Here is a 13,741-nt window from a genome sequence, read left to right as displayed (position 1 = left end):
TATTCCTTGCACAAATTTTAATTATATGCATTAGTTTCAATATATTCTAAATCCACCTATGCATTTTTACCCTGTCATCATGCAAATTATCCATGTTCATCAATCTATGCCACCAGAAACCATGTTTTGGGAAGTATGTCTACATTTGTTGTTTCAATTAACAAGTTTGGACCAACAAGGCTATACTTTAGGATGCCATTCAAAACAAAGATTTTACACATCACAAAAATGACATTTACATGCTCTTATACTATGGATCACTAGTCAGCAAATTCACACAGAAGAGCGTGTGGCGATTCGATTATCTTACTCTTCAACTCTATCAAGATTTCTTCCACTCGGGCAATGTCCGAATCGGCTACCTCCTTCATCTCAGGAGACTCAGCTTCCATTTCATCTAGTGCATTAGACTTTTCAAAACAGTTCTTAGCCAAACTCAATTTTTGGTCCTGGATGGCTTTTCGTTTCGTCTTTGCATCCTTCAAGCTTGCCTTCAACTTGTGGATTTGGTTGCTGATGGAATCAGTTGTACGTTCAAGTTTGTCGCTGTAGTCTTTGAGGTTGGCGTAGTGTTCTTGACCCTTCGTGAGCTCGTCGATGAGGATCACTTTCTTGGCAGCCTTCTTGTAATAATCTTCTTTGTCCTTTTTAGCTCTATGGTACGTTGAGGAAAGGTGTGGAAGGTTCTCTTTGAGTTTCTCAAACGCGAGTGCTCTCTCAACCGATAAATCTGGTGATGCAGTGTATACTGACAGTGCTGCATTTAGCTTTGAACAGTTTTCGGGTTGAAGCAAGTCTTGAGAAGGCATGATTAGTAATCTCTCAATGTCGTCTTTCGCTGTGGCAAGCATTTCTGCTGATGGTGTAGACTTTTGCATGGCAGATGTCTTTTCGTCTATGGGAGAAGAATGATCAGCAGGAAATCCAAGAGATTGAGCTTGTTTAATTTGTCCGCTAACTCGAGCAAAGAAGTCTTCTAGATTGTCAAATTTCACAGGACAGTCGGTTGGTTCACTAACATCAGATGCCTTGCTTTCAGTCTCAGCTAACGATGGGGAAACTGTACACTTTTCGCCTTCCTGAAAACAAAAAGATCCCAAACTTAGATAGAGTAATCAAACTTAACGCCACGAGTAAGACGAGAACTTACTTTTTCAGAAGTAGAGGATAAGGCGGAGGTTGATGTATCATCAGCATGAGAAACTTGCTCGTCTGCCTTAGTCTTGTCTTCATCAGCAGAAGCATCGCTTGTAGGGAAGGCTGATGAAAAAGGTATGCTAGAAGTTGTCCTAGGTAGCGGCATTTTCATCGCGGAAGTCTTCATCTTCTGAAATGATGAAACAACAGTAAAGTGAGGGAATCAGGACAAGCTAATCCCCCTTACAATCTCAGAAGCCTGTTTGGTAGTGTCCAGATGCACAATAGAAGTTACAGGTTCGGCTGAACCTAGTAGCTTTGGCTCAGATTCTCTAAACATGTTATAAAAATCTACGGATCCACCTTTGTTTGGGAGGTGCAAGGAAAATCTTACCTTGCATATTGTACTTTTTATAGATATCTTTTCAGCCACCTCATACGAGTTCCTTTGTTGTCTGGACTCGTCATCTTGCTGTACAAACGATCTTGACGGAATACTATACCCTAAAAGCATTTAAGGCATGAATAAAGGAGCAATACTAGATATCAAAATGTAGGTGGGAAAAGAAGAAACAAATAGAAGGGAAAGACAAGAAGCATAGAGAACACTGATAGCTATCCAAAAATACGCACCAGTATCGGATCCTCCAAAAAAAAATGCATTACTTTTAAAGGATCCGATGCACACCTGGCGGCATTTTTGAAGGACAATATTTTTGGCCTCCTTAACCAACAGAATAAGGTATTCTATGAGTATACCAGCCAAATAGAGATTTATAATTTGTTCTATCAAGAAGGTTATCATACCTTTATATTTCCTCTTCATATTCCGGACAAATTTTCCTGCAGACTGAGAATTGCCTTTAATACCGTTGGACCTATGAACAGCAACTTCTTGCTTTTCAGATGGACTGAGAGGCGTAACATACAGTGAGATCTTCCTGAGGACATCAGTAGCAGTAGTAGTTTTATCCCGATTGGTCATATAAGTTGACCACCAGAAATCGAAGAAATCGGTAGAGCTCGGATTAACATTAAATGGAACAAATGAGAACTCCCTTTTTAATTGATAAAACCGTGATTCAGTTTCTTCAATGCAATCTCGGAATTTTTCTCTTCTGATTGAATCATTTGCTGATTTGTAGAAGGGGATAGCTTGTGTCATGCCAAACTGTCGAGCAAACTGATTTGGTGAGTAATGTTCGACCCCACATTTGCATTTCGAAGATTCGTCCACACGGATGCTGTAAGGGAGGTCTCGAGCAATAAGATAACTAGCCCAAATGTCTTTTAATTCTGTTCTGTTAAGTTTTTGGAAGTAAGGATCAAGTGACCTCTTAAACCATTCAGGCCCAAATTTCCTAGACGAAAAAGGCGTGAATTGGCTGGCTGTTCGAGATGGGCATTTATTGAAGAAGAGAAAGTATTGGCTGAATGTTTTAGGTCTCAAAACACCAACAGCCAAGGCATGCCCGTAGGTGAGAGGGTTACCGTCATCCGAGGTTAAAGGCTGATGTTCTGGAAAGTAAGCCTGTAGCCAGAGTTGCAAGATCCAGAATGGACCCCGTGCATCATCAAATCCGCCCGTAACGATGTCTGTGCAGGCATGATACAAATTCGACAAGACAAAAGGTGCCAAAGCAAGCTTTCTACCCTTAGAAAGAGGAAGAGCCAGTTTTGTACATTGCTCAATCATGGTAATCGAAGAATTACAAAAGAGATATCTGCAGAGCCACATAACCAGAAAGGATATATGTTCTTCCTCTGTCACAGCCATTGCTCCCATTGACACGTCGAGAAACTTGCAGTAAGTCAAGCATTCTTTAATTTTTTTATACTCGGGAAGATCACGAGCCGATTTAGCCACCCCGAGAGGGACGCTAACATCCTCACCATGCGGCCTAAGTCCTGTCAAGGCAACAATATCTAGTACTGTTGGCCCCATCATACCAAACCTAAAATGAAACGAGTTTGTGGAGATTGACCAATAGCACAAGGCAGCATAAAGAAGATTTTTGTCCAGCGGGATATCATGTTTCGACAACTGAATGGCGTCATATATATCAGCTGATTTCCACACCTCCCATTTCGCCTTCTCAACTCTATCTACCCAATCAATCCACATTCCACTTACATTAGGCCATGATCTCAGAGTCTTATCTCTGAACCAATCAGGTTCCGCCGAGTGTAGAAGTAGCTTTTCTCCTTCAGCCAACGGGTAATGAGGAGACAGCTCCGTAGTGAACACATTCTTAAAACACGGGCCTAATATAATTTTAGAGGGCAATCGAGGAGTACGAACAAATATCTCGTCAACGATCAACTTTCTTTTCAACTCTTGCATTTTCTCAGCCAACTTTTTCTCTGACTCGGAAACTTCAGTCCTTAAGCTTGCAACTTTATCTTCGGCCATTTCTATGTTTTTCTCCACTGGAGCAAGTTAACACGGAAAAAAAAACAACATTAATTCAATCGTATGTTCACATAACTTGTATACCACATTATCTGTTCTCACATTAAACAATCTGCTACTATATGCTTGTCTGGAAAAAAAAAATCAAAAAAACAGAAATTGTAACAGTTATTTCCGAAAGTAGCATTGTGACCATTTATATAATCTTCAAAATTCTGAAACTTGGCAGCAAATAAATTATTTCAGCCTTGTTTACCTCATTATTTAAGAATCTTCATTCATTTAGTTTTTTGTTAAATGATTAATCCTCTGTTCCTAGCTGTTAGATTGTCAGTAATTGTCGTCTTTTATGGTCTCGGACAATCCTCACCACATTAGCGAGCTTTTAGGGTCGAGTTCAGACCAAAATTTATTTTCTTAACTTGATATCAGAGGAGACAGAGGTCCTGAATTTCAATTCTCACCTGTCACATGTTTGGACTTGTGAAAAAAGAATCAAACCCACATGTGAGTAGATGTGTTTTAAGCTATGTTGCTTCAACTTTCCAAAAATAATGTTGCCACACTCGTATCAGATAATTTAAAAATGTATAACAACATTTCTGAAGAGTCTGAGCAACATATAGGTTTTAAAAAATAAGTAGATAAAAATGTATTATCTTTTACCGATTAAACTTTTAGATGAGATGATTACATAATTCTAACAGATTTCCTCCCTCAATAACCATAGAACTATATATAAAGGCTGAAAATATTACAACCTAAGCAAGAATTTTCAAGTGACAACAATAACATATTCAGTATAATCTCATAAGTGGGGTCTAGAGAGGGTGGTGTGTACGCAACATTAACCTAACTTAAAGAGATTGTTTCCTATAGACCCTCGTCTCAAGTAAGAGATATAAAAACAAATAGAAAAACAAGAACAGAAAGAAAATACAATAGCGAAGAAGTCGTGCTGAAAATAATGTTCATGCAAGATTCAATTTGAAGGGCAATATCAAGAAAACCATAAATTCAATTTGAAGTCCACCAAAAAATTTACGAATTAACATTATTTACATCAACTTAAGTACAATATACATAATGTAAAACAAAAATTGGAAATTAAAATTGGAGAAAAAAAAGAACTTACCCCAATTGATGAGTTACTAGATTTTCATAGTTGAAATTTCTAGTTCTTGAAAATTAGAGCTCTTTTTTTTTTTTTTAGTGTATAATCCAAAAGTGATAAAGAAAGTTGTTGTCACAAAGTAATTAGAATTGAAGTATAAGAAGATGATTGCTGGTTTACACGTGTCCATTAAATGGGCTCAATTTTACTGCACTGAGGAACTCTTATACTATGACAAATAATAATAATTATTAAACAAATAAATATGATGTTCAAAAACGTTCGATAAAAAATAAATCCGACTACATGCTTCACTTAGCTTTAGTAAATTGTTGTGATTACGAGTTGGATGTCTAATGTTTAATTGATAATGATTATTTTGTATTTGAAACAAAGTGTTAAGAGCTAATTATATTATTATTTTACTCTTTTTTAAATTACAAAAATTCTTTAAAATTTATGCATTTCGGATACATTACTGGACTTCTGAATACATCACTGGACATCCAGATACATAGAGAAAAGATTTATCCTAGAGAGAAGAGACGTATCAGAGAGGATAGGGATGTATCAGCGAGAGGAGAGTCTTGTATCCGAGAGGGGATGAGGGATGTATCAGCGAGAGAAGAGTGATGTATCCGAGAAGGAATTTTTGAAATTCTTCTAAATGGTATGATAAAATAAAATGTATACTTAGGTAATTTCTCATATTTTATTTATTTATTAAGTATGTGGGAAATTGGATTGAAACGTGCCAATTATTAATTAACTTTCGATTAATTTTGAGTTCTTTTTTTTTTTTATATGACAATAGTAAAGTGATTATTTGTGAAGAGCTACCAAGCCCAACCCAACTCTAATTTCCTTGAGGTAATGAGACCCAACCCAATTCTATTGTGGATTGACCCACGTTGTATATGTACATGGAGTATTTAGTTTTTTGGGAAACTTACATAAATCTCACTAGTTTAAGAGATAATTATTTAGATATATTTTAGTTTGTAATATTACGTTTCTTATCAGATTTTGGTGCATCCATATGTATGTATCTCAGAATACATTGGGTCAAATTTGTTTTAGTTACATTGTATCCAAGTGGATTCGCATGTATTTGGATACACAACAAATCTCCATCGCCTCTCTCCAATCTCGCTTGCCACTCTCCTATGTATCTGGTATCCTAGATATATGCGAATCACATCAAATATATATAGATATATGTATATAGTGTCTATCTAGGGTGATTTGCATGTATCTAAAATACATAACAAAATCTTGTGCCTTCCTTCCTCCCTATCTCGCTAGCCTCTCTTCCTATTTTAGTGTATCTTTCTCAATATATAGTAGGAAACTCTTAATTACTGGTAAGATACGTAATATTTTAAAAGTATAAATAATAAGTGTATATATAATAGTGAAGTATGCCTAATTATATATTTTCTCCTAATTTTTTTAACATGTTTTTTTTTCTTCAAATTTTATATCTTTTTCTGGTCTAAATACTATGCAATAAATGTTAAATTCTTTTGCCTTTAGATTCACGTTCACTAATAAAAGGGTTAAATACACAGATAGATATTTAAAATATATCGCCATATATATATATATATATACTCCTTCATCGAAACCCGCCTTTATAAGGATCGTTGTTTTTCTCCCTCCTTCCCCCTTCTACTCCTCTATTGGATTTTCCTATAGGAAATACTCCTTAAGAGGCTAAAATAAGAAAATTTTAATTTTCAGAGACTTCATTTGCTCAAATTTGAATGAAAACATGCACTTTACCATGCATGTTAGCATGACCTCTCCTTTCTTCTAAAGACGTATTCAGGATTTCAGGATGATAGATGTACTATATATTATGAAAAGGTGGATGTAATCGGTTTGACATTTAAGTTTGTATCATTGAAAACAATTAAAATTTTAAAATTATAGGTCCAAAATTGAAATGTTTAATTAATTAAAACGCCAAAAGTGCTACCAATAATCACTTAGAGAGATGTTACCCAATTTTAGAAAGAAAAATAATACTAGATACAAAATTCAAAATTATAATATCACTGAGAAGTGCACTCAATCATTATCACATTATATGATACTTCGATTCTGAGTTTACATATCTATATTTAACAAAAACTTTTTTAAAAAATATAACACTACTATATATGATTTCAGGAGGGGAGCATGGATTCACGTGAACCTGATGACCACCTCCTGCATACGCCTCTCCTTTCTTCCTACTATACTTCAGTCGGAGAAAAACAATTCTAGATTTGAAATATTAAAGTCTATATCTAAACTGATATAAGGCAAATCTAAAAATAATAAGAAGAAGATTATAATAAAAGGCAATAGTGTGACACCTTAAGAAAAAAAAACATTGAAACATTGACAAATGTGACATATCTCCAAGGAGAAAGAACTATGTAATATGGAAGATAATTTGTATAAAGAAAATCACACCCTAATTTCCTTACAAAGCTCCAACAAAGTTTGGCTACTTTGGTCATGTAGATAAGAAAGTGATCACTAAGAAAATAAGTACAATTTGCAAGTCATTGTCATTTTTAACTAACTATAATATAAAAACATCTAAAAGTAGTCTTTCTCCAATTACAAGAATATAATACAATATCATTTTGCCAAATTTAGCCTATCTTTTTGTCCTTTGACCACATCAATCTTCTTCCTTTGCCAAAAGCACCTCCACATGTGTGAAAAGTAGATCCCACTTGCCAAAACTCCCTCCGTCCCAATTTATCTGACACTTTTCATTTTTCGAGAGTCAAACAATTTAAGTTTGATCGGCAATTTGCACATAGAATCTTTAAATTTTTTGAAATAAAATTTATATATTTGTAAACTATGTAAAAAGTATTTTAAGTCACAATAATTGATAATTCAAAAATGTTTAAAAGATCTATGAAAAAATTTACTGTCAAAAATAAACTTGTGTGAGAGTCAAAATCCGAAAAGTATCGCGTAAAATGGAATGGAGGAAATATGATAATAAAAAGTAGGCCCCACTAGCCAAAAGCTCAAAATGTGTCCCACTTCCACCATATTGTAAATGTTTTTATATAGTATGATGATTAGGTCTCTATCTCAAAAGACGTCATCCCTTACCTCATCTTTCAATTAGTTCAATTGACCTAAAACTTGCATTTCCCAAATCTTTATATGGTCCAACCACTACTCCATCATCATCAACATAACCACTAACTCCTCTTTCTCTTTTTCTTTTTATATATCTATAATACCCTAAACCTATGACCCCACCTAATACCAATATGGCCCCACATAACAGCCCTACCCCCACCCCAATCCCCATCCCCATCTTATCTTTTCCTACACCCTCCCTCATTTTGAAAAACCCCATCTTGGATTCATCCCTCACCCCTACTAAACTTTGTATGGGGTAATTTAGTATGTAGCAAAATCCAGATGTGTTGGTGTACACCACACCCCAACATGTACAATTTCCTTCACATGCACTTTGACATTCTTGAAAAGAAACCATATGTTGATAGTCCATTAACTCAGTGTTAGGCAACTCAACACCATTTCTTGATAACCCCTTGTACTTCTTGTGATCAAGATCATAGGAGGCCCCGCAAAAATCGCGGGGCTCCTGAGTGTTTGGCGGGACACACCCGTTGATACTATAGTCCGTGCTGTTATCCAGGCAAGAGCAACTCTTGCCTGGATGACAGAGCCCGTATGCCCCACAGGGGCTAGGCAATTCACATGTCTCCTTTATCGCTTGATAGTCCAATACCCAACTCGACCCGTCCCAAAAATACCCTTTTAAGTTACCATCCGGTTCGACCCGGACCCGACGGACACCGGATACGGGTTGTTGAAAGCTGTTAAATGATTCAATGTCAACTGGGACTGACTCATTTTGGTACATTCCCAAAAATCCATTTGACTTTAATACAACATAAATATGTCCTTGATCTTCCATCACATCAGCTTTAGCTTCTAATGCCTTATGCCTCCAATAGATCCGACCCGGACCCGAACCCGATTCACCTTTAAAATACAACCCGAAAAAATCAAAGCCCAATCTCATGGAATAAAGCCCATTTGACGAAACTAAAGTCATGGCACTAGTGAAATTTTGATTTTCCACAAGGGTATTTGAGGGAAAATCAAAACTTTGCCATAAAACAGAAGGTGACGTCACTCCATTTTCAACCTTCTGAACTTGCAAATTTGATGTATTTGAAAGCCAAACACGGTCTCCATCAGTGTGAGTTGACCAAAATACCCCTGAACGTGAATCAGACAAAACAAGGCTGCCATTGAAGTAGAGCTCAGTCGGGTAAGCCCATTTAGCTAAACGGGTCAAATTAGCAACCCATATCGACTCGAAAGATTTAACATGGATAATAGCAAGACTGAGTTGATTTTCTTCAACTCGAAGAAAACTCAGTGAGTAATTTCCAGTAGAATCAGTAAGAAGAGGCTGAAAATTCGAAATTTGGGGATCTGGGTTTGCTTTAAATCCTTTGAAAAACTGGTTGGGTGTCTCAGATTCAACTTTAATTTGAAAAAAAATTGAGAAAAAGATGGAAATAATGAAAAACTGAGTTAATTTCAAAGGAGTTATTGAGTTAACTAAGTCCATGAGAATGAAAATTGTATGAAAAAAGAAATATGCATGAAGAATTTTTTTTTAGAAATGGTTGAGTTTTTTGTTTTGCTGTAAAAAGAAATATATTTGATTGGGGGTTTAAATAAGAAGCGAAAAGCTCATCGGATTGCGAATGGGTCGAAAAAGTTTAATATTATATTGTGAAAGAGGATCATGAAGATCTCGAAGAAACAAATGAATATATAATGGTTATATATAGTTTAACGAGTCGGGTGGCTGAGTAGGTGCAACACATAATAGGAAGATTGAAATGATTTTTTCTATCAATATTTTCTTAATCAAATTCCTTGTATTGAATTTGATTAGTGTGATTTATATTTTAGGTGTGATTTACATGCAATTGAGTTTACTCAATGCGAGCCAAAAACTATTAGTCTAACTCGTATACGCTATATAAATTTGATTTGCACCCTATTTGCTACTCCCTCCGTCCACAATTAATTGTCATGGTTTCCTTTTTTAGAGTCAAACAATAAGAACTTTGACCAACATTTTACGATGTATATTTTCATCATATTGATATGCAAAAAATTGCAACTTATAGTACTTTTCGTATAGTTTTTGAATATCTAATTTTTTTAAAAAAAATATTGAATTAACGTAATCTAATTTAACTTTAAAAATTAGTCAAATTGACTTTCGAAAAGCGCAACATGACAAATAAAAGTGGACAGAGGGAGTATTAATTTGCATGAATTTCGAGATTATTTCACATAATTTTACATTTATGCCCCATTAGTTACTAAATTTACATAAATTTCAATCAATTATATGTCTTCCAAGATAACTTTCATTAATATAATTGCATATGTTTATCTTGTTATTTTTCAAAACCGTTCACATCTACAACTACGAGCCCATATATATAATAATTTAAAGGTTAAACCATGTAACATGCGAAGCCACAATATATAGACACACAACCTAGGAGTAGAGTTTTATTTGATAGAAAATGTTAATCTTTTTTTATAAAATAATAGACAAGTTTAAACTTTGAATTAATCGAATCAGTGAATTTTAACGCAAATAAAGAAGAAAGATTTTTTTTAAAAGAAATTAGAAGCAAAATAAATTAGTGATCAACACTGTCAAAGAGTAGTGTGATGAAATGATCATAACAATTGTTTAATTCAATTTTAATTAAAAAAATTAGATTCAAACTAATTAAGCTAAGCTCTTCACTATATAAGTCCAATTTAATTGAAATTTAAAGGAAAATGAATAAAGGCAATATCATGCCATAAATGTGAATGATAGTTTTTTTCTTGAATTAAATTCTACTAACAATTTGATCCCAAAAGTCAAATTCTTACAAAGTCAAACAATCACGTTACTATTTATTCTCTCCATTATTTATGTATCATGTCCCTCATAATTAAAATCACCTTTTCCCCCTTTTTTTTGGTAGATATATAGTAATAGTTGAACATTAAATATGTATGATATAAAGATTGTAGTTCGATTTATAAGTGTGAGCTATATTATTTATTAATTAAAAATTTTATATGAACGTCATAGTTTGATAATAAGTATGAGTTTATCGAGGATATAATTCTAAAAAGAAAGATTTGAAGGTTGATGATTAGTTGATAGTTGAACGTTGTTTAATTTTTTTAAATATGTTTTATTACTCTCCTACTAGTTTAGAATCTTTGATATTATTGTTTATTTGGCTTCAGTGATCATATTATTTGTTTTTTTTTTATTCTTCATATTATTTTAAGTAGGATTCGTCATTGATATTTTTTTTTACATACTTGATTTTTCATCCAGGGGTGCAACTATTTAATAGGCAAGGATTAGAACAGGTGGATCCTAGATCGAATTCATATGTTTTACTTGATTCGAGAGTATAAATTTTATTTTTTTTATTCTTCATATTATTTTAAGTAGGATTCGTCACTGATATTTTTTTTTACATACTTGATTTTTCATCCAGGGGTGCAGCTATTTAATAGGCAAGGATTAGAACAGGTGGATCCTAGATCGAATTCATATGTTTTACTTGATTCGAGAGTATAAAAAATAATTTAACTTTTTACTTCTTAAGATATAAATAAGACTATGTACTTACATATCACCTTCTCTAAATCTCACTTATGAAATTATATTGAATAAAATCGATCAATTTTAAATAATTTAAAGATGTTTTTTGACTTTTCCCCCATTTGTATATGAACATCACAGTGCCTTTCAATAAATTTAATTATGACTCTGTAGCAAAAAGTCAACCATGACAATTTAGTTTTCTAGCTCATTTAATTTCTACCTAAATAAATATATATATATATATATATATATATATATATATATATATATATATATATAAATTTCTTTACACATATTGTTGAGTTTGGTTAACCTGAAAAGAGAAAAAAAAGATTAAAAATTGGACAAAGCTTCTAACCTAAACTTTTTGTGGCAATTGACTTCTTAAACAATTTTAATTTAACTAATTAGCCGTTAAACTTGAATTGGAATATTTATTTTTAAAAGTTTTTTGAGTAGATAGTTTGATTTTAACTTTTACAATATGTTTTTCTATAAGTGGGACTTTTGTGATTTATATCAGATTTGAAATGTCAAACTTATCGAGGACATGATGATCTTAGATAGAAGGATATGGAGGTTGAAGATTATGGTAGAAGGTTAATAGACAATCTCGCTATCTAGTTTTCCTTATTAGAATTATTATTGTTATTATTGTTATTGTGTTCCGTCTATTTCTTCTTCTTCAATTTTATTATTATCTGTTATTTCTTGTTCAAGCTATCTTATTATTTGTTTATGCTACTAGTATTTCCTATTGTATTCTCTTTTCGTTCTTGTTTTCTTATGCTTTACTTAAGGCTAGATTACTTTTTTATTCTAAAAAAAACTAGAGAACTGCATTCACACCACTCTCCCCAGATTATGCAATATTAATACATGTCCAATAATTTTTCATATTACTATATATTTTTTAGATAATAATTTTATGTTAAAATATTTTAGAATATATAAACCCTAAAGTATCTTTATAAGTTTGTATTATTTGACTCACCTACTATTGAATAATTAATATCTCCCACCAATAGTTTTATTCATATTCAAGTTCTACTCTAGTAAATAAAGTTCAACTTGGCTATCTCATAAGTGGTTGTTGACTATTTATTTAATTTAATTAATGCATGTTAACAAATTATGCCAGTTGCCCAAAAGTTTTATTAATTGTTATGATATTTGATTTTGAAGTTGGTATTTAATTCTAACTTTTTAGGGTCAACACTAAATATTTTTGGATTTCCAATAAAAATGCTTATTAAAAATTCTTTATTGATTAATGGACATTATGTTCCATAACAGTATGCTACTATAATAAGACACAAAATTGTGTCTTCTTTTTAGCAAACTAAAAAAAAATCATATAAAAAGTAACACACTTTTCATTGCCTAGTTACTTGCAGGTTTGAAGTACTATTTGTTTCTGAAAATTATAGCAATATGGAAGAGGAGACTTTAACGTGATTGGTAAAGTTATTTTCATATGATTCGAAAATGTAGCCTTTACAAGCTCTTTATAGTATTACCCTTTAACGGACTTAAATTATGAAAATAAGCCTTTAGCAGAAATGTAGAGTGAAATTGTCTACTATAGACCATTATAATACTATCCTTTTTCAAACTTCATACGTAATGAAAGTATAATATACCGAACTACCTTTTAACTATCCAACAATAAACAGTTAGTAATTGTCTGTTTGAATGATTTGTTTTTTTTTTCTGGACAGGTAAACCTTGATGACAAAAATTAAAATAATTAGTAGAAAGAAAATAAAAAAGAATTTGTTGAGAGTGGGATTTGAACCCACGCCCTTTCAGACCAGAATCTTAATCTGACGTCTTAGACAAACTCGGCCATCTCAACATGTTAATTTGAAAAAAAACTAAAAAATGTATATAAATTAAACAAAATGTCATACACTGGCTAATCTATGGAAATACCCCCAATTTACATTTTGTTCTTATTTTCAAAAGTTTTACAACTATAACCCTCGAAAGATTCCCTTTGAGTTTTGTTCATCCTTAACGATAAAACATTATACTATCGTCTAATATTTGCAATAACATATCGCATCGTCTAATATTTGCAATAACATACAAACTTTAGAACATGATTTAACATTTTATCCTAAGATTTCAAATTTGTTCAAAAGGATCTAGACTACAAAAATTCATAAGTTGCAAGAAAAAAATAAGATCATTTACTAAATAATTATCCTAAATAAGGACTAAATCATCCATTCTTTCTGTTAGAAGTTAACAAGTTATTTTGGCTTTAACAGGCTTATATACAATAATAATAACATACCCAGTATGATCTCACAATTAGGGTTTGGAGAAGATAGTATGTATACAGACCTTACCCATAGACCCT

At 32.9% G+C, this 13,741-nt stretch overlaps 4 protein-coding genes and 1 non-coding gene across 5 annotated transcripts in view; 2 read left to right on the top strand and 3 right to left on the bottom strand.

The window, feature by feature from the left end:
* Positions 1 to 13,741, top strand: part of LOC125823997 (uncharacterized) — a 248,179-nt gene that overhangs the window by 119,303 nt on the left and 115,135 nt on the right. The gene's annotated exons all lie outside the window — the stretch shown is intronic.
* The window catches only part of LOC125823949 (uncharacterized), an 83,002-nt gene that overhangs the window by 10,698 nt on the left and 58,563 nt on the right, over positions 1 to 13,741 (top strand). The window lies entirely within an intron of this gene.
* On the bottom strand, positions 261 to 4,761 carry LOC125823923 (uncharacterized). Its single transcript, XM_049503281.1, has 5 exons — positions 4,686 to 4,761; positions 1,945 to 3,567; positions 1,532 to 1,641; positions 1,151 to 1,327; positions 261 to 1,079 (listed from the first exon to the last, which is right to left on the bottom strand). Exons 2-5 carry the CDS (start codon positions 3,548 to 3,550, stop codon positions 261 to 263), a joined length of 2,712 nt encoding a protein of 903 aa, XP_049359238.1. The 5' UTR covers positions 3,551 to 3,567; positions 4,686 to 4,761.
* On the bottom strand, positions 7,176 to 9,338 carry LOC125823978 (PAN domain-containing protein At5g03700). The gene has a single exon (XM_049503332.1). The coding sequence runs from the start codon at positions 9,295 to 9,297 to the stop codon at positions 7,792 to 7,794; it is 1,506 nt and encodes a 501-aa protein (XP_049359289.1). The 5' UTR covers positions 9,298 to 9,338; the 3' UTR covers positions 7,176 to 7,791.
* TRNAL-AAG (transfer RNA leucine (anticodon AAG)) lies at positions 13,151 to 13,231 on the bottom strand. The gene has a single exon. It is a non-coding gene; the product is annotated as a tRNA-Leu (tRNA).

Source organism: Solanum verrucosum, unplaced genomic scaffold (genome assembly GCF_900185275.1).
Source record: "Solanum verrucosum unplaced genomic scaffold, falcon-dt-bn FXZP01000125.1, whole genome shotgun sequence".
NCBI lineage: Eukaryota > Viridiplantae > Streptophyta > Magnoliopsida > Solanales > Solanaceae > Solanum > Solanum verrucosum.
Note: the sequence above shows the minus strand (reverse complement) of the source record. Positions and strands in the feature narration are given on the sequence as shown.